At 33.9% G+C, this 22,378-nt stretch overlaps 2 protein-coding genes and 2 pseudogenes across 3 annotated transcripts; 1 reads left to right on the forward strand and 3 right to left on the reverse strand.

Moving 5' to 3' along the window:
- Nucleotides 1-347: 347 nt before the first annotated feature.
- On the reverse strand, nt 348-3,273 carry LOC111314862 (D-3-phosphoglycerate dehydrogenase 3, chloroplastic-like). Its single transcript, XM_022916480.2, has 5 exons — nt 2,606-3,273; nt 1,830-2,206; nt 1,657-1,767; nt 1,470-1,565; nt 348-1,235 (listed from the first exon to the last, which is right to left on the reverse strand). Exons 1-5 carry the CDS (start codon nt 3,135-3,137, stop codon nt 564-566), a joined length of 1,788 nt encoding a protein of 595 aa, XP_022772215.2. The 5' UTR covers nt 3,138-3,273; the 3' UTR covers nt 348-563.
- Nucleotides 3,274-3,991: 718 nt separating this feature from the next.
- On the reverse strand, nt 3,992-5,651 carry LOC111314863 (putative carbohydrate esterase At4g34215). The gene is made up of 2 exons (XM_022916481.2): nt 4,985-5,651; nt 3,992-4,467 (listed from the first exon to the last, which is right to left on the reverse strand). The coding sequence occupies exons 1-2, from the start codon at nt 5,579-5,581 to the stop codon at nt 4,165-4,167; spliced, it is 900 nt and encodes a 299-aa protein (XP_022772216.1). The 5' UTR covers nt 5,582-5,651; the 3' UTR covers nt 3,992-4,164.
- A 6,552-nt stretch (nt 5,652-12,203) lies between these two features.
- On the forward strand, nt 12,204-13,697 carry LOC111315448 (transcription factor MYB44 pseudogene; annotated as a pseudogene). The gene has a single exon (XR_016330649.1). The product of XR_016330649.1 is annotated as a transcription factor MYB44 pseudogene (transcript).
- Nucleotides 13,698-13,982: 285 nt separating this feature from the next.
- Nucleotides 13,983-22,101, reverse strand: LOC111315092 (putative receptor protein kinase ZmPK1; annotated as a pseudogene).
- Nucleotides 22,102-22,378: the final 277 nt, after the last annotated feature.

The following is a 22,378-nucleotide window of genomic DNA, read 5'->3' on the forward strand; positions in this document are numbered from 1 at the left end:
TAACTTTGTGTTCATGTTGCAAGCTTTGTGTGAAATTTGTCACATTTGACTTTGTCCAGATTCTGCATGCCGAAGGACAGTTACCAAATGGCACTAGGTACTAGAAACTCGAGGTTCCAAAATTGCTCTCTGCTTGAAAATGTTGTACTAATTGTTTCTACAGTACCTTATAACTTGAGTTAATGTTACCACAGCGTCACATGCAATAATACCAATCTACAATTATCTTGATAAAGTAGCAAAATCCATGATGAATTCCTGACAATAAATTTTGATAGACGCGTACAACATTTTGCTCAATTGGCCAAAAATATCGCTTAGAACTCCTCATCTGCGACAGAGCACAGTAGTAAAAAAGCATTGGAGATAGTATTATAATTTACATGAAAAGGGAACATTTTAAGGCACCTACCTGAAATTTCAGGCTATTATCCAACCAATCGAATTAGCAGTTGGAATACAATAACAAAATGCACTCTAAATCTAAAACTACATTTTTCAGAGCAGTGCTCAAAATTAGTAACAAACAGATCGAGCATGATGGTATGACTAAGTAGTCTATGTTACAACTTTAGGAAGACAAACTCTTCAACAGCTGGAATTTCTCCTATTTTCTTTAATGCGTCTCTGCTGGGTTCCTCATCCACACCAATGGTCATTACAGCTTGTTTCCTTGGTGCAATCCTTCCAACACTCATGAAATTTACATTTACATTTTCCTCGCCTAATATGCTGCCCACACTTCCAATTATACCGGGTTGATCAATCTGCCTGCAGAGTATAAGACCGCCTTCCAGGCTTACATCAACATCAAAGGATCCAACCTTGGTCAGATGGGGTTTTCCATCCTTGACTCTTCCCTCTACTGTAATCTCACCAGACTCAGAAATTGCACTAGCAAATTTAGATTCCACATTGGCAATTTGAACCTGGATGAACTCGAGAGGATTCTCAGGTGAGCCATCCAATACAATACGTTCTTCTGTTAACCTAAGGCCTCTCTGTTTAGCCGTGAAGTCAGCGTTCACTAAGTTCACAAAAACACTAGAAATAGGCTCAATTAGACCCTTCGTAATCATGGCTCGGAGCAGCCGAGTATCAAGATCATCTGGACCTCTAGCAGAAGCATAAGTCACCTTGACAAACTTCACACCGCTTCCACCAGCAACCAATTGTAAAGCCAATCTACCCAGCTTCTCAGTGAGTGAAACAAATGGTGCAAGTTCTGACATAACCTGTGATATTAAAACAAGAAAAGTTGAAGTGCACATGATTGCCAAACAAAGGTAAATATCCAAGAAAAGTTTTGACTAACTCGATCAAGTTAATTTCTTTTCTCTGAAGATATATGAATTATTGCATTATTTAAGTAATCAATTATAAACAGTCTCAAAACAGACAGCATAATCCAATCGCCATCATATGTAATAAGAAGTATATACAGGAATAACTAAAATTTGAGTTGATACCTGAGGAGGGACCATGGGGGCATTTACAGCTGTAGCAGCAAGCTCCCCCTTCAAAGCCCCAACAACAGCTTCAGCAATTTCAAGGGCCACAACTTCCTAGTCAAAACAATTGTTATAAGGTTGTGAAACCAAACATCTGACAAGGTAAAAGAAGGAAAAAGGCCATATCAGATAGCCAAGAAAGTACCTGAGCCTCTGTGGTACTGGCACCAAGATGAGGAGTGACAGTCACATTTTCATGCCGCACCAACTTATTTTCTTTTGGAGGGGGCTCTTCTGTGAACACATCAAGTGCTGCCTGCACATAAGTAACATTACCAACTCTCCAACTATGTGGCACATACTTAAATATACACAAACCTGAGCAACAATCCCAGAATCTAAGGCCCGTAGTAGAGCTTCCTCATCAATAACACCACCACGGGCAACATTGACAATGCGGACCCCTCTCTTCACCCGAGAAAAAGCCTCATCATTGAACATTTTTGATGTAGCAGGAGTGAGAGGCATGTGCATGGAGATAAAATCAGCAGTTAACAATGCTTCTTCAAAGTTCACCAGCTCCACACCAACTGCACGAGCGCGGTCTGCTGGGGCATAAGGATCATGTGCAATTACATTCATTCCAAGTCCTTTAGCACGCCTGGCTACTTCTGAACCAACTTTCCCAAACCCCATAACGGCAAGTGTTTTCCCTACAAGGGATACCCCTACATACTTGTTTCTCTGCCATTTTCCTGGACAAACCAAACTTCTACTTAACATTAAGAAGTCAAAGTAACAAATTGAAACTTAAAGCCCTAAACTTCCTTCACCACAAACTCAATTCCCCACTCAACTTACTCAAATTAGAAATTAGAGAACACAGACAAAATTTCAACTTTCAAGTTGTACATTGTTTTCTTCAGATTTAAAGTTCTCAAGTTTCAAGCTTTTTTGTTGAATAGTAACAGCCAAATTAAGACAGTAAACACGTGGCAATCTATAATTATATAACAAACTGTAATTTGTGAAAGACAAAAAAGAGCACACATGCCGCTTGAAGAAATGCCTAAATGACATTAACAAAACAAGAAACCGTTGATAAACCAATCCAAACATAAAAAGACACAATGCAAGCAATAGAAACAACAAACCTGCTTTCATAGAAGCATCAGCTTGGGAAACATTCCTGGCCATAGCAGTGAGCAAAGCAATCCCATGCTCGGCAGCCGCAATTGTATTGGCTGTAGGCGCATTAACCACGAGACACCCATGTTCCGTAGCAGCCGATAAATCCACATTATCAATCCCAACACCAGCTCTACCCACAACCTTGAGCCTTCCCATAGATGACTCAAACACTTCCCGAGTAACCTTGGTTCCACTTCTCACTATTAAAGCATCACAAAGCGAAATCTTGGTGCAAAGCTCTTCAGGACTTAAGTTGTAGGAGCAGTCCACATTGGCGAAAGTTTTAAGTAGTTGGATACCTGCGTCACCGAGCTTTTCTGCCACGAGGACAGTGGGCTTTGAGTCCAACATTCTGACCAGGACTACGACGGTTTTGGTGTTCTGGCGACGAGGAAACATGGCGTGAGAGGGAAAAGAAGGACGCCATGAGAGAGGAGAGAGACAGATCCGTTTGTTGGGAGATAACGCTAGATTCCATAAAGATACAGTGGACATTGCTTGGTGCTCTCCCTTGTTCTCTCTCTCAATGGTTAGCACTAGTAGTCTTGGATTCACGTTTACTTTTTTTGAAGTATTGATAGAATTTTGTGCCTTTTATAATTGACTAATAAAATAACATCTTTCGTTTTATGTCTGAAGGCTTGTCCGAATTTAGATAAAAATATTAAGTTGGTTAAATAAATTTAGTCAGAAAAATAGATGTTAGTCAAAACCTTGAACTCCAATTATCAAATCAAACAAATAATTATTAATATCATATATATATATAAGTTTCAAACTCGATTTAATTTAATTTCATTTATGAGTAATTTTAAAAATAATTAACATATTTTGATTTTAAATTAAAGAAGTCATGAGTTAAAGTACCGTATGACTGAGGCCTGCTAAATTTTATCAGATCCACGGAATGTCAAAATCATATTCAAATTAATTATGTTAATTTATCTACATATGGAATGTAGGGGAAATCATGGCTCTCCAGGAAAAAATGAGAATTGCACTAGCAACTTCACTTAATATAAATTGATTTACTTGACCTTTTATTGTCCATAAAAAGGTCGACGATACCTAATCTGACATATAAGTGGATTTGAGTAATATTGAGAAGTTTCAACCCAAAATTTAATTCGAATTGACTTGGTATTGCCTCAATATTTACTATGAGCAAAGATCTACTTGTATTAATATAAATTTTATATTTTTATATTTTTTGATAAACATAATTAAAATTAAAATTATTATTTTGAGTCAAATTAATCATGAATTTAATTTTGATCATTGATAAAAAAAAATATAAGACTCGTGATAAGTTTTCAATCTAGGCTAATTATAGACATTGCAAATTGTTTGTCTGGAGTTCTGTGAAGAGCCAAATTTTTAATGATCAAATGATAAAGCACAAGATTGATTCCAGCAGCTATCGCTCAACATCTGATTCTCAGTTCATATAAATACCTATTTTTTATTCTTATCCTATGTTAGTATGAATACAGAGAAACAATCAAATATTTAGAACCAATCTCTATCTGAAAGTAATGGTCATCCAGAGGCATCTGAAAATTTGAACGATCATCAAAAAATAGGGAACAAAACTAGAAAAATTGGGTGAAGCATCGTTGCCTTGTAAAGGGCTGGGTATGAACCGAAGGAATGCATCAGCCAACATCTCCCCGAGTTTCACCTGGGATGGAGTGGTGAGATGTAACCTATCTGGTTCCAGTGGTAATCCCTTGGCGTCCACGCATTTCACGTTTGGAAGGCCTGTTTTTAACTGGGCTTCTCTCACTTCTTCTATGTAAGGTCCCTCTCCTGATGCTAGAGCCACCTACCAAAGAAACTACCCATGTTAGTCCAGCTTGTTGCATAAGCAAGTTGCCGGTTAACTTTGGACTTTCCTTCAACGTTGAAATCTGAAATTCTTGTCCTAGGAGAATCGGCAAGTCATGATTCAATGTTAAGGTCAAATTCAAGTGAATAATGTTTATTATTTTTTCCAGTGATCCAAAACTGATCCCCAAGAATAAAGATATGGGATCCATCGTGTGAGTTCTGTCAAACTCTATGATTTTAAACTTCTAAGAAGCTAGGAAAATGAACCAATTCCATAAAATTTATGCAAATATATGATAGTAATTCGGTATAACAGAGCCAATGCATAGAGATGATATGGAACAAGCTGTCGATTCAATCTTTATCTAGGGTCTAATCAAAACTTTGATCCAGTTTTTGGAATAAAACTGACCACTGGTACAGGGAAAGCAAAACAGGATTCATAAAATCTACAAGACAAAATCGAAGAAAATCTAATTTATGAAGAAAAGAAACAACCAAACAAATGATACCTGGAATATTGGGAGCATAGGTGCGTGGAGATCAGAGCGTAAATCATTGAAAAATCTCTTCAATCTACCTTTATACAATTCAACATCGTCTTGATTTATTGTATCAGTCTCCCCTTGATACCAAAGCATCGCTCTATATACTCCACTCTGCAACGCCATCTGAGCCCTCTTCACCAACTGCTCATACAGAAACTCCCCTTTCTGCCATTCGCTTATGGTGGTCCCTCCAATGGCACAAGGCACCAACCCCACCAAGCCAAAGTTGGGGTCCTTGCTCAGCACAGCGTTGGCAAATGACATTCCAGGTCCAATCCCATTTGTTTTCCTGGCATCAATATCAGCATGGATTGGCTCACGGGCCTGAACCCATGCCAGGTCTGCACTCAGCCTGAAGATTGAAGGGTTCGGTTGGCACTGTGGAGGAACTACGCCGTCCCAAGTTGGAATGCCCGTCGAAGTGTCATTGGCTACACCTCCACGACCGGCCATGTTACTTTGTCCGGCCAGGATAATTATGTTTAATTTGTGTTGAAGTAGATTTTGACATTTGACTGGTAAGGCGTGAGCCACAAGAACCAAGAGAATGAAGGAAAGCATCCGGGGAGGGACTTTGCGGCGTCCTGTCGCAAAAGGGAGGTTGATCTGTCTTTCTAACTATTTATCTCTCGAAGTCAGGACCATGTTGAAAGTCTGGTTGTTTATTATATGGTTTTCCAATTGGTTTTCTTTTCTTTTATTCTAATTTTCCATGTTGGGTCATCCACGTGGGATTTTCTTTCAAGCCTTGAATATAACTATCTCATTTTCATGATTTAATTATGCCAATGAATAATAATATTTCATCCGTCACATAGACAAATACATGTGTCTTAACACTAGTAAATATTATTCAATTATTTGGGCTTTTTTCTTTTGTTATAGCAATTTGTACTAGAACACAAGAATGCAACAATTTCTTTGATACGTGAATCAAATGCTTGGATATGAGTTTAACGTATATTCTTCTTTTTCTTTTGTTTTGGGATGACTGGGAACTTCGAGCTATTTCTACTTTCTAGTACTATCATAAAAAAGAGGTTGAAGTTTATATCAAATTGTTTCGAAAATGTTCGCGAAAATGAGAAAGTGTGTTTAGGGTATAGGGCTAAGGATGCAGCCCATGCAAGTCATTACTTGTCTTTATTCCAACAAGCTGGCATGGTTGGTGGGTTCGTCAGCCTCGGCCCTTGTGGACAACTGGAAAGTATAAAGATTGTACAGGGTGGAACATTCATTCAGTCAATGCTTCATAAGTTTACTAGCAGATTTAGCCGATTCCAACTTGTTTTCAATTATGTGGATTATTATTTTAAATCGGTTAATATATTATTAAAATTGATATTTTAAAAAATTTATACGTTTAATATCTTTTTCACTTAATTATTTATTTCACGCATATAATATGCTAATGGGCTCAAATTATTATGGGTTTTTTTTTAATGAGCTCAAACTATTGTGCGCAGTGACACAGACTCTAATTTCTTCTTTCCCTCGTGAGCCCAACTTGTCTACCAGAAGGCCTAAGTTAGAAACTCAATTTATTAACCAACGTTCAAGCTTAAATTTCAGGACCAGCTGGCATTGAAGATAATTCAAGCCCAAATTTAACATTCAGACCCAATTATTATAAAGCCACCCCTTGTCTTGTCTCCATATGAGTGAAGAAAAATATACAATATGTTTGGAATATTTTCACAGTTGAACAATCAAAATTTTTTTTTTTTTCAAATTGCATAAAATTTCTTCAAATTGCTTACGTTAGTCCCTTTTGACGACAAGACCATATGTCTATATAAATCTATAACATAGTCAAAACCTTAGGGAAAATATTTTCATATAAAAAAAATTAAATCTAATAATTTCAATACAACACAAAAATAATATGAAAAAATATATGAAAGCAATAAAATTTAAAAATTTTATAAAAATTATATGGATTTAATAAAAATAAAAAATATTTTTTGGATATATGAATACGAATTATAATACATTAATTTTTATATTTTACATGTATTTAAAATAAAATATATATAATATAAATATATGAATTATCAAATTAAAAAAAAAAAAAACCCCTATACTGTGAAGTGTGGATCGATATTTCTAAATTTCATAGGGATACTTCTTGTAACCCAACTCCGCTAGCTGCCGAACGTTGCATGCGATGACCGTTGTCGATTAATCTGCATGGTGGAGGAAAATCCGTACAGTCATTTACTTGCCAATTTTAATTAAGCAATTAACAAATATTTCCGGTCAACCTATCAAAATTAATGCCATCCCATATGACTGTAACGTCGTATCAGTCCATAGCCATTAAGGGCAGAAGTGGATCTAACCTCTTCTGACATGAACCAAGTTTCATGATTGCTTTATCACATTAACACCCCAATACGTAACAAACTCTAAAAGATGTATTACATATAGTTTTGTTGGTGCACATCTATCCCACTTCAGTATAATATTATTTGTATTTTGTTGTATTCCACTTTGCAAAATAACTCTTAAAACAATAAAAAGGGAGACAAAGACGCTTCTCTTCCTTGCTTGGGGTTCCACTTGGATCCCTTGGCTGGTTTTGACTTCACTGAGTCAAATTTTCAATGGGGTCCCTTACTCCTTTCCCTCCTTTTAGTATTCGGATTAATAAACCACACAAGGACCACGCTATGAATGCAAGTGGAATTTCATATTTACAACTTTTTCTCCTGTTTTGGCAATTAGTTTGTTGTAGGGTAGGGTTGAGAACCATTTTACAACTGGCTTTCCCCATTTAAATGGAGAAGAAAGAAGATCCTATCCCATTCGCTGCCCCATGTAGCCCCTCAAGCATCCAAATGGAAATTTGCACGCAATCAGTGAAAACAGGTAAATCTCCTTTAGTCTTACCATAAAATATACTTACTACTATTCCAGTCTTTTTTTCTTTTTTTGTACAATTATTACTACTCCATTCGACTCCAGCAACAGCACCAAATCCAGTTTCCAATCCTTCTCTCTCCTCTTTGACGTCAGGTGATCACGTCGTACGATAGATGCATGCAGCAGAAAATCGTGGGCTAAATGGGACCGTCCCAATCCCAAAAGCTCGTTCACGAATCCCAAGACTATGATTCTCTTTGGAACTCGGGGTTAGTGCCTTATAGCTGGCATGCCAACCCTTTCCAAATCCCTTCCTGCGGTTTGGTTACCCAAACAAAAATAAAAAGAGTCTTTTGTTTCCTCGCTCAAAACCATGCTTGCCACAAAAAACAAACCCCAGCCCTACCTCCCTTTAACTGATCATATGTGGCGCAGTTTGTGTCCACGTGGACTTTGTTGGGTCCCATCCATTTTTGCTAACGACCCAGCTTGGCGAGGGAGGAACTGGCTCTGCCCATAGCAGAGGGACCTTTGATTTTTATGGATTTTTTGTCCATTTCTGCCACACCAATAATTTAAGAGAAAGAGTCTCCAGCACCACCAGCTGCAAATAAACTCAACCATTTTTCGGTCAAAAGCCACCATCTTTTGGCTCAAGGAGGAATATAAATGATTGAGATTAACTTAATTAGCCACGGTCCTGAGTTTTGCCTTTAGTCAGACCAATGATGTGGTTCTGTTGATTGGGAGGGAGCCAGCTTGGCGACCAGAGATGATAACCTATAACGTCGGGATGGATTTTTATTTGTATCGAATTTGATTTAATTTTATATAATAAATATTTGAGTTTAATATAATATTAAAATATTATTTTTAAGCTTAACTCGTATATGCATCAAATTATAATTGATATAATTTAAAAATAATAAAATATTTATTTTTTAAATATAAATATAAAAATTTTAAAATATAAATATATAAATATAATATTAAATAAATAATAAAAAATTATATATATTGAATCAAAATAAATTTATCTAAAACTCCGATTTTAATTTTTTTTTTTAAATTCAACTAAAAACTTAATTTTCAAAAAAAATTTCGACCTTAAAAACTTGATGGATTTAAGTTAGATTGTTAATTTTATTGGTGATTGTTCGAAAGACAGCTAGGACCTATAGAAATAAAATATGACCTAGGGTATCGAAATGGGTTATTCGCGATGCATTAAACATTCAAGTTAGTCACATGTCAAAAGTTGAAGCAAGTATGTTGTAAGCGCTTAGAAAGTTTAAGAAAGAGAAAATCTTAGTTCATATCATACTTGGTCATTTTTTTTTTTTATACATGAGAGAAAAGAGTATTAATATGAGCAAGATAATTGATTATTGATAATAAATTTATGTGAAACTTAATAAAAATTTATAAAATAATTATAAGTTATATTTAATGATCTTTGATAAGCATTAACTGCATTTAATGATCATAAATAAATTAAAAATTAATTAGTCTTATTATAAAGTGATGCCTTAATGAAACAGTAATAAAAGTAGTTGGATAAGTCTCTTCTTGACAATGGTAAATTTGCTTTCCAACAATAAATCTAAATATCAATTCTCACTTATAATGACATAATAATTAAACGTATAGTAATTTGACAATCATAAAAATTAATTTTATTGATTGAGTAAATAACTCAGTCGATTTTTTTTACTTTTTAAATTCAGAAGGAGCTAGCTGTGATTTGATAATACTTTTGTGGCCCAACTTTTATAACTTTATAGCCCATAATTTGTCTTTTAAATACTTAGATGTCTTCCAACTTATGATAATGCTTGTATCATATCAAACATGAAATTGAAAACAAAATTGTCTTTTTTTTTTCTTATTTAAAAATACTAAAGAGAATACAAGGGAAGATGTTGATAGACCATGATTTTGCTTTTGCATTTCAAGATCAAACTTTATGTTTATGTCTCAAATGCCATTTTTTATGTTATTGCATTACACGAAAATATTGTTAACAAAAAAACAATGTAAAGATAAAATTTTAAATGGATAATTCGTAATGTATAATAAAATTATAGATGTACTAACGTCTGTTGGTTCGAGTGACAAAGAACTTGATTTTTTCTTAAGTAAAGTTTCGATTTTAGATTTTATAAATGAAAAAAATAGGCTTGAAAAAGTTTGTCCCTTTTATGATGTCCGACTTGATTGACTTCGAAATAGTCGAAGTTGAAAGTAGCTATCAGACGTCAAGAGGTCCCAGACAAAAAAATGAAGTTATTGATATTCCTAATTAGTCATGGATAAGATATTAATACTCACAATCTTGAATGTTTAATTAAATAGTTTATATTTAATGTATTATTAGTGTTTAAATTTTATACATTATCAATAAATCAAATGATATCATTTTATTAATGAGTAAATATTAAATTTTAAAATAAATATATAAAAAATTAATTTAAAAAAATTATTCATTAATAAGATAGTATTATTTATTTCACTTTATTAGTAAAATGATATCATCTGATTTATTAAAAATATATAAATAATACATTAAATATAAACCCTTAATTAAATATCCTTTTCATTTTTTTCCAAATTGATAAGTTTCTTTTAATATGGGTTGAGTATCTCAAAGTTTTGTTTGTACCTAATCTTTTTCTCCAAGTGATACTAAAACGAGCATTCTACAATTTTTTATTACAATTTTACAAGTATAAAATTATAATTTTTAGGATCAATTGTAAAACTTTTAAATTTTACATTTTTTTAATAATTGAATTCAATATATTTAAAAGATGAGAATAAATTAAAATTTTTTATTTATCTCTCTTATCTATTTAATCTATTAAAATTAATGATTAAAAAAATATAATTATTTTAATATAACTTAATCTCTTCCTATAAATAATTATCTATTATAAGTCCATTTATAATTTTGGACTTCATACTAGATTTTACGTGATTAGAAACATCCTCCTCCTTTCTGTACGTATGCCCTTCCAATTAATTCAACGGTAAAGCCCAATCACATCCCCTTAGTCATATCTTCAATTCCTACAATTTGATCCGTATTTTGGTCTACTTAAAAGGTAACACATTCAAAACACACTGGCACTGCCACCCTTTGTCCCATTTTGTATATAGAAACTCTCCGCTGCAAACTACAACACGGGGCGTAATTGTAAGAATCGAAAGCATAATTTTATTGCTTAAAGGCAAAGCCAGTAGCGTGCCCCACTGCTTCCCTCCCTCGCATCTTTCCTCTCGTAAATGGCCACAAAATACATAGTTAGTGCTTGTACGGATTATTATCCTAGAATGTTTCGTAATGTTTCTTGATTTTTTTTTATTTGATTATTTTCTATGAAAGCAAAATTTGCTCGTATATTGGTGGCTTAATTTAGAATACAAAGAGTAGGGACCAAGGATCATATGACATAGATGGAGAAAGGGAGGACTTCATGTGAGGCGCATATGTATGATGGGCCAAGTCACGTGATATGGCGATTATAGAAACGTGGCGGTACGGCTAAAGGACAGCGATTGGGTGGACGAGGTGACGTGCGAGGGAGCGCGTGGGACTTTTGTTTCAAGTCTTTAGGACTAGCTGCGGGAAGTGCGTTTTGGCAGTTTCAGGTAGGAGCGTGAAGACACGTGGCGAAATGTCGGAAGTGGGCAGTTAGGGGGAAGGATGGGCATTACTGAAAGTGGGGCTTTGACGTTTGGGTTTATGACAGGCTGGACTGACACAATTGTAGTACCGTTCGTCCCTCACCTGCTACAACATTTGTCGTTTTCTGCGCCAGCTCAGTTCTCCCGCGTGTCCTTTTCCTTTCTCGTCATCATTTTATAAATTAAAAACAAATAAAATTTTTAAAAAGCTTTTATTATCAATATATGCAGTCCAGCCTGGCTTAGTCAAAGTCACCGTCCTTTCCCAACCGTACACTTATGTCTTTCATAATTTGTTTTCTTTTCGGCCTTTTTAAAATACAGATAAGATCAAATCTGCCCTTCCAAATTTTAACGTCCAAAACGGTCGTTTTAACTACTCTTAATTACCCTGATTTTGTACATATTTTCAACCTTTTAACAGTTTAATCCATATTTTAGAAGGGGAGGAGGGGGTTGATAATAATACGTGTAAAATAGAGTCGAGAAAATGACGCGTGTCACATTGACAGCTGTATACTAATAACTGCCTTGCTTGGAAGAATCCTCCCTCAACGGCTATGCCCGGTCACTTGTCACTACTACTGGTTCAATAAGTCATCCTTCTCCCCTTCCATATATAAATGCCTCCCGATTTGCTTCCTTCGTCTCCTCTCTTTAACCGAAGGTGAGCCTCCGCCTCTGCCACCTTAGTAACAATACTCCCTCTCTCAAACACCAGCCCTCTTCTTTCTGTTGAAAAGAAAATAGTTTAGAAATTTTTTGTGTTTGTTTCTGTAATCAGTTTTTAGAGTTATTTTTTTTATTGTTCCAATGGCTTCTACAAGGAAGGATGTGGATCGGATCAAAGGTCCATGGAGTCCAGAAGAAGACGCGGCTTTAAAGCGGTTGGTTCAAACGTATGGCCCCAGGAACTGGTCTTTAATAAGCAAATCGATACCGGGTAGATCAGGAAAGTCTTGTAGGCTCCGATGGTGCAACCAGCTTTCCCCTGAGGTTGAACACCGACCCTTCACTCCTGAAGAAGATGACACCATAATCAGAGCCCATGCCCGCTTCGGCAACAAATGGGCTACCATCGCTCGACTCCTCAATGGCCGTACAGATAACGCGATTAAGAACCACTGGAACTCGACCCTGAAGCGAAAATGCTCTTCCATGACTGATGATTTGAACGATGATTCGCCGCAGCCGCTTAAAAGATCGGCCAGTCTTGGTACTGGTAATAATGTATCGGGTCTTTACCTGAACCCCAGTAGTCCTTTGGGATCCGATTTGAGTGACTTGAGTTTGCCCGCTACCTCACCGGTTCACAGACCGTTAGCAAGAGCTGGTTCTTTGGTCCCTTCCACTCAGCATATGGAAACAGCATCATCGACAACGGATCCACCTACCTTACTGAGCCTCTCGCTGCCTGGATCCGATTCTTGTGAAATCTCTGATCAGGGACCAGTATCCAATCCTATTCCAAGTCCAACCCAGGTGACAACAGCACCCCCAGCTCCTGCTTCGATTCCAGCTGTGCAGTTGCAGCAAGTGGGGGTACAAAACGGTGAGTTTAGGATGGAGAAGCAGTTTTTTAGCGCTGAGTTTTTGGCAGTTATGCAAGAGATGATAAGAAAAGAAGTAAGAAACTACATGGCTGGTATTGAACAAAATGGGCTTTGTTTTCAAACTGAGGCTATCAGAAATTCTGTTGTTAATCGTATTGGAATTAGCAAGATTGAGTAGACTAGGAGAAGATCAGCAGGAGAGTTAAAAAACAGAGTCTTTTGTTTCCTTTATTCGGTTTTAAGTCTTTTTGTTTTTGTTGGTTTAGTTCTTTTATCGTTGGTTATAGAAATAATAATTTTGGTAGTGTACAGTGGGATAAAATGGGTGGAATCAAGAAAAGAGAGGATGTTGTTCATGAGCAAGGTGGAAGGAGATTACCAGGTTGGACAGAAAGGACATGAACCGTTTTTGTTTGACGCCTGGAGTTCTGTATAAAACCGAAACCAAAAAGAGTTATGGTTTTGTTTCTGTTTGGTAGTTTACTTAAGTGGTGGGTTTGAAGATTTTAAGGAATGTGATAGAACCTTTTGATACTTATCAATAGTTGAAAACCAACAAAATTTCTGGTCCATTCTTCTTTTAAGTTCTAATTAATTCCAAGAATACAAGGTTCTTAAGCTGCTGCTAATACATTGTGTAATTGATGTCTTATCGAGGACAAAGCATCATAATTAACTGGTTTAGGGTTTGGTGCTATTGTTGATACACAAATTCCTCAATACCATGGAAAAAGAAAAAGGGAAACGACCTTGATATCCCCGTGTCGGTACGGACCAACAAAAAGAGACAAATGCAGCATACTACATAACAAGTTTATTCGCTCTATTGGGCATGACAATGTTTTTTTGTTGCTTCATTATTTTATCCAAGGAGAAGATAGCATCTGACCTACTTGACCCATCGTCGGCCTTGCATCTTTATCGTCTTGCACACATTTCGGAGCTGCTGTAACCAGGATCAACATCTATTCCTTTGCCATATTTGCCATCCAACGTGGGATCTATTATCACTCCCATCGGCGTTTCTGGTGATTGCATGGGACCTATCATTGTAATTATCTGTTCTCTCACCCATTTAACTAAAGCTTCTTGCTCTTCTTCCTCTTCACCATCTGTTCCATGGACTACCATTGAAGGGCTCCTTCCAGTGACTGACTCCAACAGAACGATCCTATAGCTATAAATATCCACTTTCAAGGTGATGGGCATATTGTAAACCCTCTCTGGTGCCATGTAACCTCTAGTTCCTCGAATCTTTGAGATTTTTGAATGCTTAGCGTCACCTCTGTTTAGCAACCGAGACAGGCCAAAATCTGACACTTAAGGCTGGTAATTAGAGTCTATGAGAATGTTTTGAGGTTTTATGCCACAATGGAGAACCCACTGTAAACATTCCTCGTGTAAATAAGCTAGTCCTCTTGCAGTTTCAACTACAATTTCATATCTCCTCTTCCAATCAAGTGTTTTAGAGAGGTTTTCTGCCAATGATCCGTGTTCCATGTACTCGTAGACCAAAAGCTTGTGCTTTCCCTCTGCACAGTATCCCCATAAATCTATCAAGTTCATATGATTAGCTTCCCAATGGTGTTCACTTCTACTAGGAATTAAGTTCCCCTTGGTTAGTATCAAGAATGAGACGCTTGATAGCAGCAATTCTATCATCTGACAGTTTGCCTTTGTACACAATTCCTCCAGCGCCTCTTCCAATCTCTTTCTTGAAACCATTTGTTGCCCTTTCAAGTTCAGCATAACTAAATTTTCTAAAGCTTATTGCAGCGAGATGGTATTCTCCCACTGGGCGTGAATAGTGATGAGTTCTAATCAAGAACCACCACACCAGGAAAATGATTAAAAATTCTATCCCTCCGACAGCACCGCAGACCAAAGGACAAACTTAAGTGCTGAATTTTCAGGGCTTTTTGGATATGTTCGGTCCAGTTACTCAACTCGTGCCGGGCATTCTAGCTTGTAATCTTGAATAGGCTCGTCGAGGGAGGAGAGATTGGCCTTGGGCAATTTTAAAAAGAAGTCTGCACTATCATTTGGCTCACGATATCCATCTCGTAATTGAGTCTTGGGATAACAATATGTACCGTATGGTTGGTGTGCTTTAACGAATCTAACTGGAAACCTATGCAGTTGCATATCTTCAGGCATAAGTTCTTACATTGGTCTATGGTGTAGTTTGGAAACAATCCATAATGGTAGCCGTAGAATTCAGTATGTTTTGAGTTTTATAAAACCAGCCTTGGTTTCATTACAAGAAAGATCAAATTCAGGTTCACAACTAAAGGACCAATCCATGTGATTCTTCATCTTATATCCTGGAATGCAAGAGCATTTTTTACCATAATTAGGAATTTAAGTAAAGAGATTGTTTGGTCCGCACCTTCCATGGACTAGGCATGCCTTGGAGAAGGCTTGCCATGAAACAGCCCATGTTTCTCCCCCTTCACTTAGACTATATAGTCGTATATTGCCATCAAAATCAAGCTTCAATCTTTTTTGAATCCTTGAGCCATAATCAGCTGACTTGAAAGTAAAATCATCAGTTGAACTAAAACTGCCCAAGAAATCTAGCAGGAATTTAAATAGCGGCCGCGGTTACGTTTTTGGTCACGTTGCGTTTATCGCGTTTTCGGATATAATGAAGATCATTGCGGTCACTGCGGTCGTAAAGTTTTTTTTTTTTTTTGCATAATTTATTATAAAATGTAATAATTATAATTATAATTATAAAAACTCTTATTCAATAATTTTAAAAATAGTTTATGACACTATGTTTTTTATTTTCTAAAAAAATTATTCACAATTTTATTTAGATTATAAAAAGCATTCATATTTGGTTTATTCACAAAATTTTTCTTGGCCAAGTTCATATTCAATATTAATTCTAGATAAATCAAATATTAACAAAACATAATATGTTAAATACCAAGCATCTATATTTAATAAAATTACAAACTTAAAAATATAATAATTTCAAATTCCATCACCTACAATTATTGATATATATTTCAAATTTTACCACATGGTAGAATGACGAGGAGGATCAAATTCTCTATCTTCACTTTAAGAGTCAAGTTGACTCCATTTCCATCTCTGAGGCCTTTGTTCTTGATACATTTGTGGTGGGAGATACATTTGTGGTAAATGATACATTTGAAGTGGAGGATACATTTGAGGAGGTGGGGGATACATTTGAGGTGGATAATAATCATACGGAGGTGGATAATCATAAAGATGTTGAAAATTAAGTTATTTCGATAGATAGTAATGTCCTTGAGTACTAGCAGATGATTCATTATACTCAAAGTTACTAAAATTTGGTCTTCCACCTGAAGATGAAAAACCTTTAAAAATATCATAGTGGTGCTCCTTGGCTTTTTCTTTTGATCGAGCTGTACGTGCACTTTGACCTTCACTAAATTCAGCAAATGAATTTACTCCGTACTCTGTCATATTAATGAAAAGTCCACCAGTAGCAGCAAGCTCAAATTCTCCTCCAAGTGGGCTGCAAGGTCGATTTACATTCATATTATCATCAAAATTCGCACCATCACCATCACCATCATCATCTGGACTTAAACCACCACCATCATCACTCTGACTTAGTGTTGGACTTGAATTGAATGAGACACATTCATTTCATTATCAAAATTATCTACAGGCAACCAATCAGAGTTTTGACCATCTAACAGAGGATTTTTTTTCTCTTGCAGTCATTCTGTTAGTGGATCATCATCTTCAAAAATATGGTCAAGACTAATAAGATTAAAACTATTATTTATTTCATCAATGCTCATTCTTTTCTAATGTTCCATCCTCAGCCTCATGTTATAATAGGTATATACAAGTTTCTGAAGCCTTTCAAACTTCAATCTATTTCTTGCTTTGGTGTGAATATAGCTAAATGTGCTCCAATTATGTTCACAATTTGATGCAGATATTGTTTGACTAAGCACTTTGATTGCTAGTTTTTGTAATTTAGGAATACAAGTGCCATATATCATCCACCATTCAGCTGTATAAAATTATTTAAATTAAATTTGAATGTGCTATACAATTAAATAATATAAATAAATTATAATTATTTAATTTACTATTTATCTGAATTTAGTTGCTTTAAAGCTCTTTATGCCTGTGGAGTACTAAATGTTTCATGCTTGTCTCGAAATAATAATAACTACATCGATTGAAAATACAATAATAAATGAATAAATAAAAAATAATTCAATTTTTAATACATAAAATAAATGTTAAAGTTATAAAATAATATTAAATACTAACTTGATTAATCATTCTGATTTGAGTTTCTATCAAATGTTATAATATTTCAATAACTGCTTTTATACCTTCTAATGTTTCTTTAAATACATTTGTAGAATGTTTTACTCCAAATTGAAATTGTGAATTTAGATAGTAACCTAAACATAATTCATAACAATATTATATTAAAGTAATAAAAAATAAATATATAAGCAATTTAAGTATAAAAAATAAACATATTTTTTAAATGCCATTTATATTTTTGGTTTACTTACCAGCTGAATGCAAGTCAGAATGCATGAAACTCCATTTATTATCAATAATTTTTTCATATTTAGCAAAATAACGATAATTTTGTTGAATTGCTTGTTTAACTCTATCCACAACCTCGTAAATAAAGCTCATTGTTGCTTTTTCATCACCATTCACAGGACGTAATACTTTACCAAAAGCTCTTAAACTTTTATTATATCGCATGTTTTTTTTCAAAAATCTTTTTTCAAAATGATTTTTTTGTATTCATAAGCAGGTTTTGATTTTTGTTGTCCCCATTTTGAACTTCAAATTCCTATATATTCATTAATAAATTTTTAGAGTAATATATTTTAAATTAATATTTTAAACAATGATATCATAAAAAGATGCTAGATTTAAATAGTTATACTAATTATTAAGTACTAACCTTTGAATTGAACATCTCTCTCAAACTTTGCTTTTGTCTCATTATTTTTTTTAACTGTATGAAATGAGTGACAAATCGGGTAAGAGCAGAACGAAGTATTTGCTTCCCTTGTGTATATTTCTTCATCAAATTAACAGTTCAAATGTGATTGTATATAAAACAAGTCACTTTTTTTGCATCATCCAAAACTTTTGCCACATTTTTTTTCTTTCCAATATCTTTAAAGCACAAGTTCAAACAATGAGCTAAACATGCTGTCCAATATAAATGTTTTTTTTTCTCCATTAGTCTTTTTCCTGCGACTTTAAGTGTTGCCTCGTTATTAGTAACTATTTAAACAATGTATTTTTTTTAAATTTCTTTCACAACTTCATCTAATAATCTGTAGTAAAAGTTTGTATCTTTACTACAAACACTTGAGATATTTACAGATTTCTAAAAAATGGTCCATTTACTACAGTAAACAAGAAAATTAATGATATACATTTGATTCAAACTATTGGTCCAACCATCACACATCAAAGTGACACCCAATTCATTCAAATGAGCTTTTAATCCATTAACCCATTCATGAACTTGTTGATACTCAGACTCTAAATATAGATCTGAGACCTCATGAGGTATTAAAAATTTTACATGTTGGCTAACTTTTGCTATCAAATTATGCAACCATGGAGAATTTGCTAACTGAAAAGGAAGTCGATCATAGATAAAAAATTTTGATACTGATTCACCCATATTTTTTCTTAATGTCTTTAAAAATGAATCACCTACTTTTGGTTGCTTTGAGCTCTTACTTCTAACTAATTCAGGTATAGCTCTCCTTAATGAAAATTTAGACTCATTTGAAGTTGATTTTCTTGTTCTTTCTTCAAAATATTCAGCAACTAAGCATGAGAGCTTCGTCCCTCTTCATATATGTTACTCTAACCACTAGTTCTTTGTTTGAATTTTTTTTCTTCTGTGTCACTCATATTGTGATTGGATACTATCTTACACGGCTTGTCTAGTAGCGATGTCTTCATCAATAAATCATTTATAATCATCTTCCTCTCTTAACTGTGATAAAATTTAGTTTTTCTCCTTTTGTTGTTAGCTTTTTTTGATTTGCTATCTTGAATGAGTTTCACCATGCTTTCTTTTACTATACCTATTAATAATATAGTTAAAAAAAAAGAAAAAATTAGTTGTACATGCTTATGTAATTTTATAATTTTTATTAAGAAATTAACAATAATATTTTTAAACGAATTATAAAAACATAACATACCAGTAAAGTTGGGGCATGGTGTAACATTGTCAGTTTTATGACCAATGTATTCTTTAAAATGTATTATTCTTCATTTTACAACTTTACCACAAAATTTACATGAAATATTTTCTCTTGTATTTGGCATAGGTATTCCAAAATGTCAACATATATCATCACTTGGCACGCCCTCTACTTCTTTACTCGAGAACTCTTAACGTGGTGGCATATTTACTATTTTGTATAAAAACAAAATAAATTTATATTTAGAAATATTAATATTACTTATTACATCATTAAAATTTGATTTTACACTAAATTTTTTAATTTTTAGTTTTTAATCTTAAGAATATTATTAAATAACTTAATCTTTTTGATATACTAATAGATATAAATTTTTTTATTACAAAAAACTTTCAATAATTCTATAATAAATACAATCTTCAATAATTACACAAAATAACAAGAATTAATCTAATATCAAAAGAATTGACAACAATATAAATATCAAAACAACAAAAAAATTATTAAACTTCATATACAAAATTATAAATTAATATATAATACAATCAAAATATAATATTTAAATTTAATTAATTTTCGCCTAACTTATACAAAAAAATTTATCAAATTTTTTTTTCTAGAATCTCTATATATATCATATTAAATTATTAATCCCTTAATTTTTTTAATTATAAATCTTCAATCCCTCTAATTAGATTTTATCTAAAAAAATTTCAAAAATTAAAAATTTTCAAACTTATATTTTAATAAAAATTTCGAACCTATATTTTTTATTTTTTAGTTTTTAATCTTAGTAAGAGTAATAGATCATAAAATGTTAAATTTATTAAATAACTTAATCTTTTTGATATACTAATTGATATAAAATTTTTTTATCAAAAATAAGTTTCAATAATTATGTAATAAATACAATCTTTAATAATTACACAAAAATAACAAGAATTAATCTAATATCAAAAGAATTGACAATAATATAAATATCAAAACAACAAAAAAATGTTAAAATTCAGATACAAAATTATAAATTAATAAATAATACAATCAAAATATAATATTTAATTTTAATTATTTTTCATCTAACTTATATAAAAAAATTTATCAAAAATTTTCATCTAAAATCTCTATATATATTATATTAAATTATTAATCTCTTATTTTTTTAATTATAAATGTTTAAAACCTCTAATTAAAATTTATCTAAAAAAAATTTAAAATTAATTACAAAATTAAATAAAAAATTCAACTCCCACCCCCCGACACCCCACCTAATCCCTCCTTACCCCCCCCAACGCCTCACCCCACCCCACCCAATCCTTCCCCACGTGCAAAATGTCCCTCGACTTGTTTAATTCTAGGAGAACCATTTAGAAACATAGCTTGCTCTCTTCTGTTCATCTTCTTCCTGCGTCCAAAGCTTCGCTTTCCAAACTTTTCTTCTTCTTCCTTTTTTTTTTTTCATCTCTCATTTTCTCTCGCATCCCTTCATCATTATCACTTACCTAATACCTATGAAATACCCTGTTCATCTCTCTCAAACTCTCACAACGGACATCATTTTACGAAAATTTTGCAAAAAAAAAAAGAAGGTAATTTAACTTTCTTTTCTTACCTTATTTGATCTTGAATGTTGATTAAAAGCTTGAGACTGATTTGAATTTGGGTGTCAAAGTACCGATTGAATGGTTGAAACTTGAAATAATTCGTCTGTTTTCTACCTCGTTTTCAAATTAATTTTGATGCTAAATATATGAGATTCTGAGTTTTACTTTTTGCTTTTGTTTTTACTTTTACTGCTGCTGGTCTATTGCTTTATTATGCAGAGTTGAAAACTTAAAATTTTGTTTTTTTCTTGAACTATTAGATCATGAGTCGAAAAACGGAATAGCGATAATAATGATTTATTATTGCCGCTATTCTTCGTTATGCTATTATTTTGCAACCGTTACACTCCATTTTTATTGTGAATGAATTTATCAATCGTATCTTGTCCAATAATAATAGTGGGTAGTGATGCTATCGTAATTTTATGATTATTATTCCGTTTTTAAACTGTTATTTGAATCCTTGGAATCTAGTGCTGGGATTGTGCTGTCGTTGTACGTTAATCTTCCAGCTTACCCTCTCAAAAGCCAAGGGCTTGGCCAATAAACACTTGAAATCTCGGGACTTTTGTACAAAAGACACAGGACATTTTCTGTGTCGAAATAAAGACTAAAGAAACCTGAAGAACAGTTCACTTGGCTTCTATATGAGACAAGCTTGGAGTCCTCGTTGAACTGTTGAAGAGGAAGCAGGGTATCGGTGGGTGAATCAAAGCTTTGCCAAAGTGTGAATCCCTCTAAATCATGCAGGATCAGATTGCCGCTATCATAGAGTTTTAAATGTGTAGGAGACAGGGAAGCAGTTTGTGTCTCCCAAACAACAAGATGTCGAGCTGCTGTAAAAACAAGACTACAGTTTTGATCAGGGAGAGCTTCGATTGTCTACCATTGACAGGATGGTCAGGGTTTGCCATCCCGACTACGGTGCAATTATCACTGCAGGATGGTTTGTTGAACCATATGGCAAAACAATAGGCGTTTTGACCAATGGGGTGAAATCTGGCACTGAAAGTTCCATCCCGTGAAGTCAAAACATCACCTGTGTTTTCCACTGACAACAATGAACCGTCATTTAGATTATCAGAAGAATGAGCCCAAAAAGTTCAGCAGAAAATTAAGGATAGAAAGAGTACGACAAATGGTGTGGCCATGAATTTTGTACAATGAAGGCCCTGGCAACTTGGACCCGAATGCAAAACTAATGAGCAAGTAAATGAATATAAATAGATAGACAAGAACGTGGAGAAGTGTAGCACGGACAAGGGTTAAATTAATTACGAATCATCTAGCAAGGTAGCCCTGGTTATGTTAATGAATTAATTGGTACTCATGACTAAAGAGTCAAAATCATTTTCAAGTCATCAAAGGTTGACATCCATCTGATTTTTGATTTATTCATTAAATGAATCTTAAAATACATTGAATCTG

This window comes from Durio zibethinus, chromosome 20 (assembly GCF_047325235.1).
Source record: "Durio zibethinus cultivar Kanyao isolate XHJ-2024 chromosome 20, ASM4732523v1, whole genome shotgun sequence".
In the NCBI taxonomy this organism is placed as follows: Eukaryota; Viridiplantae; Streptophyta; class Magnoliopsida; order Malvales; family Malvaceae; genus Durio; species Durio zibethinus.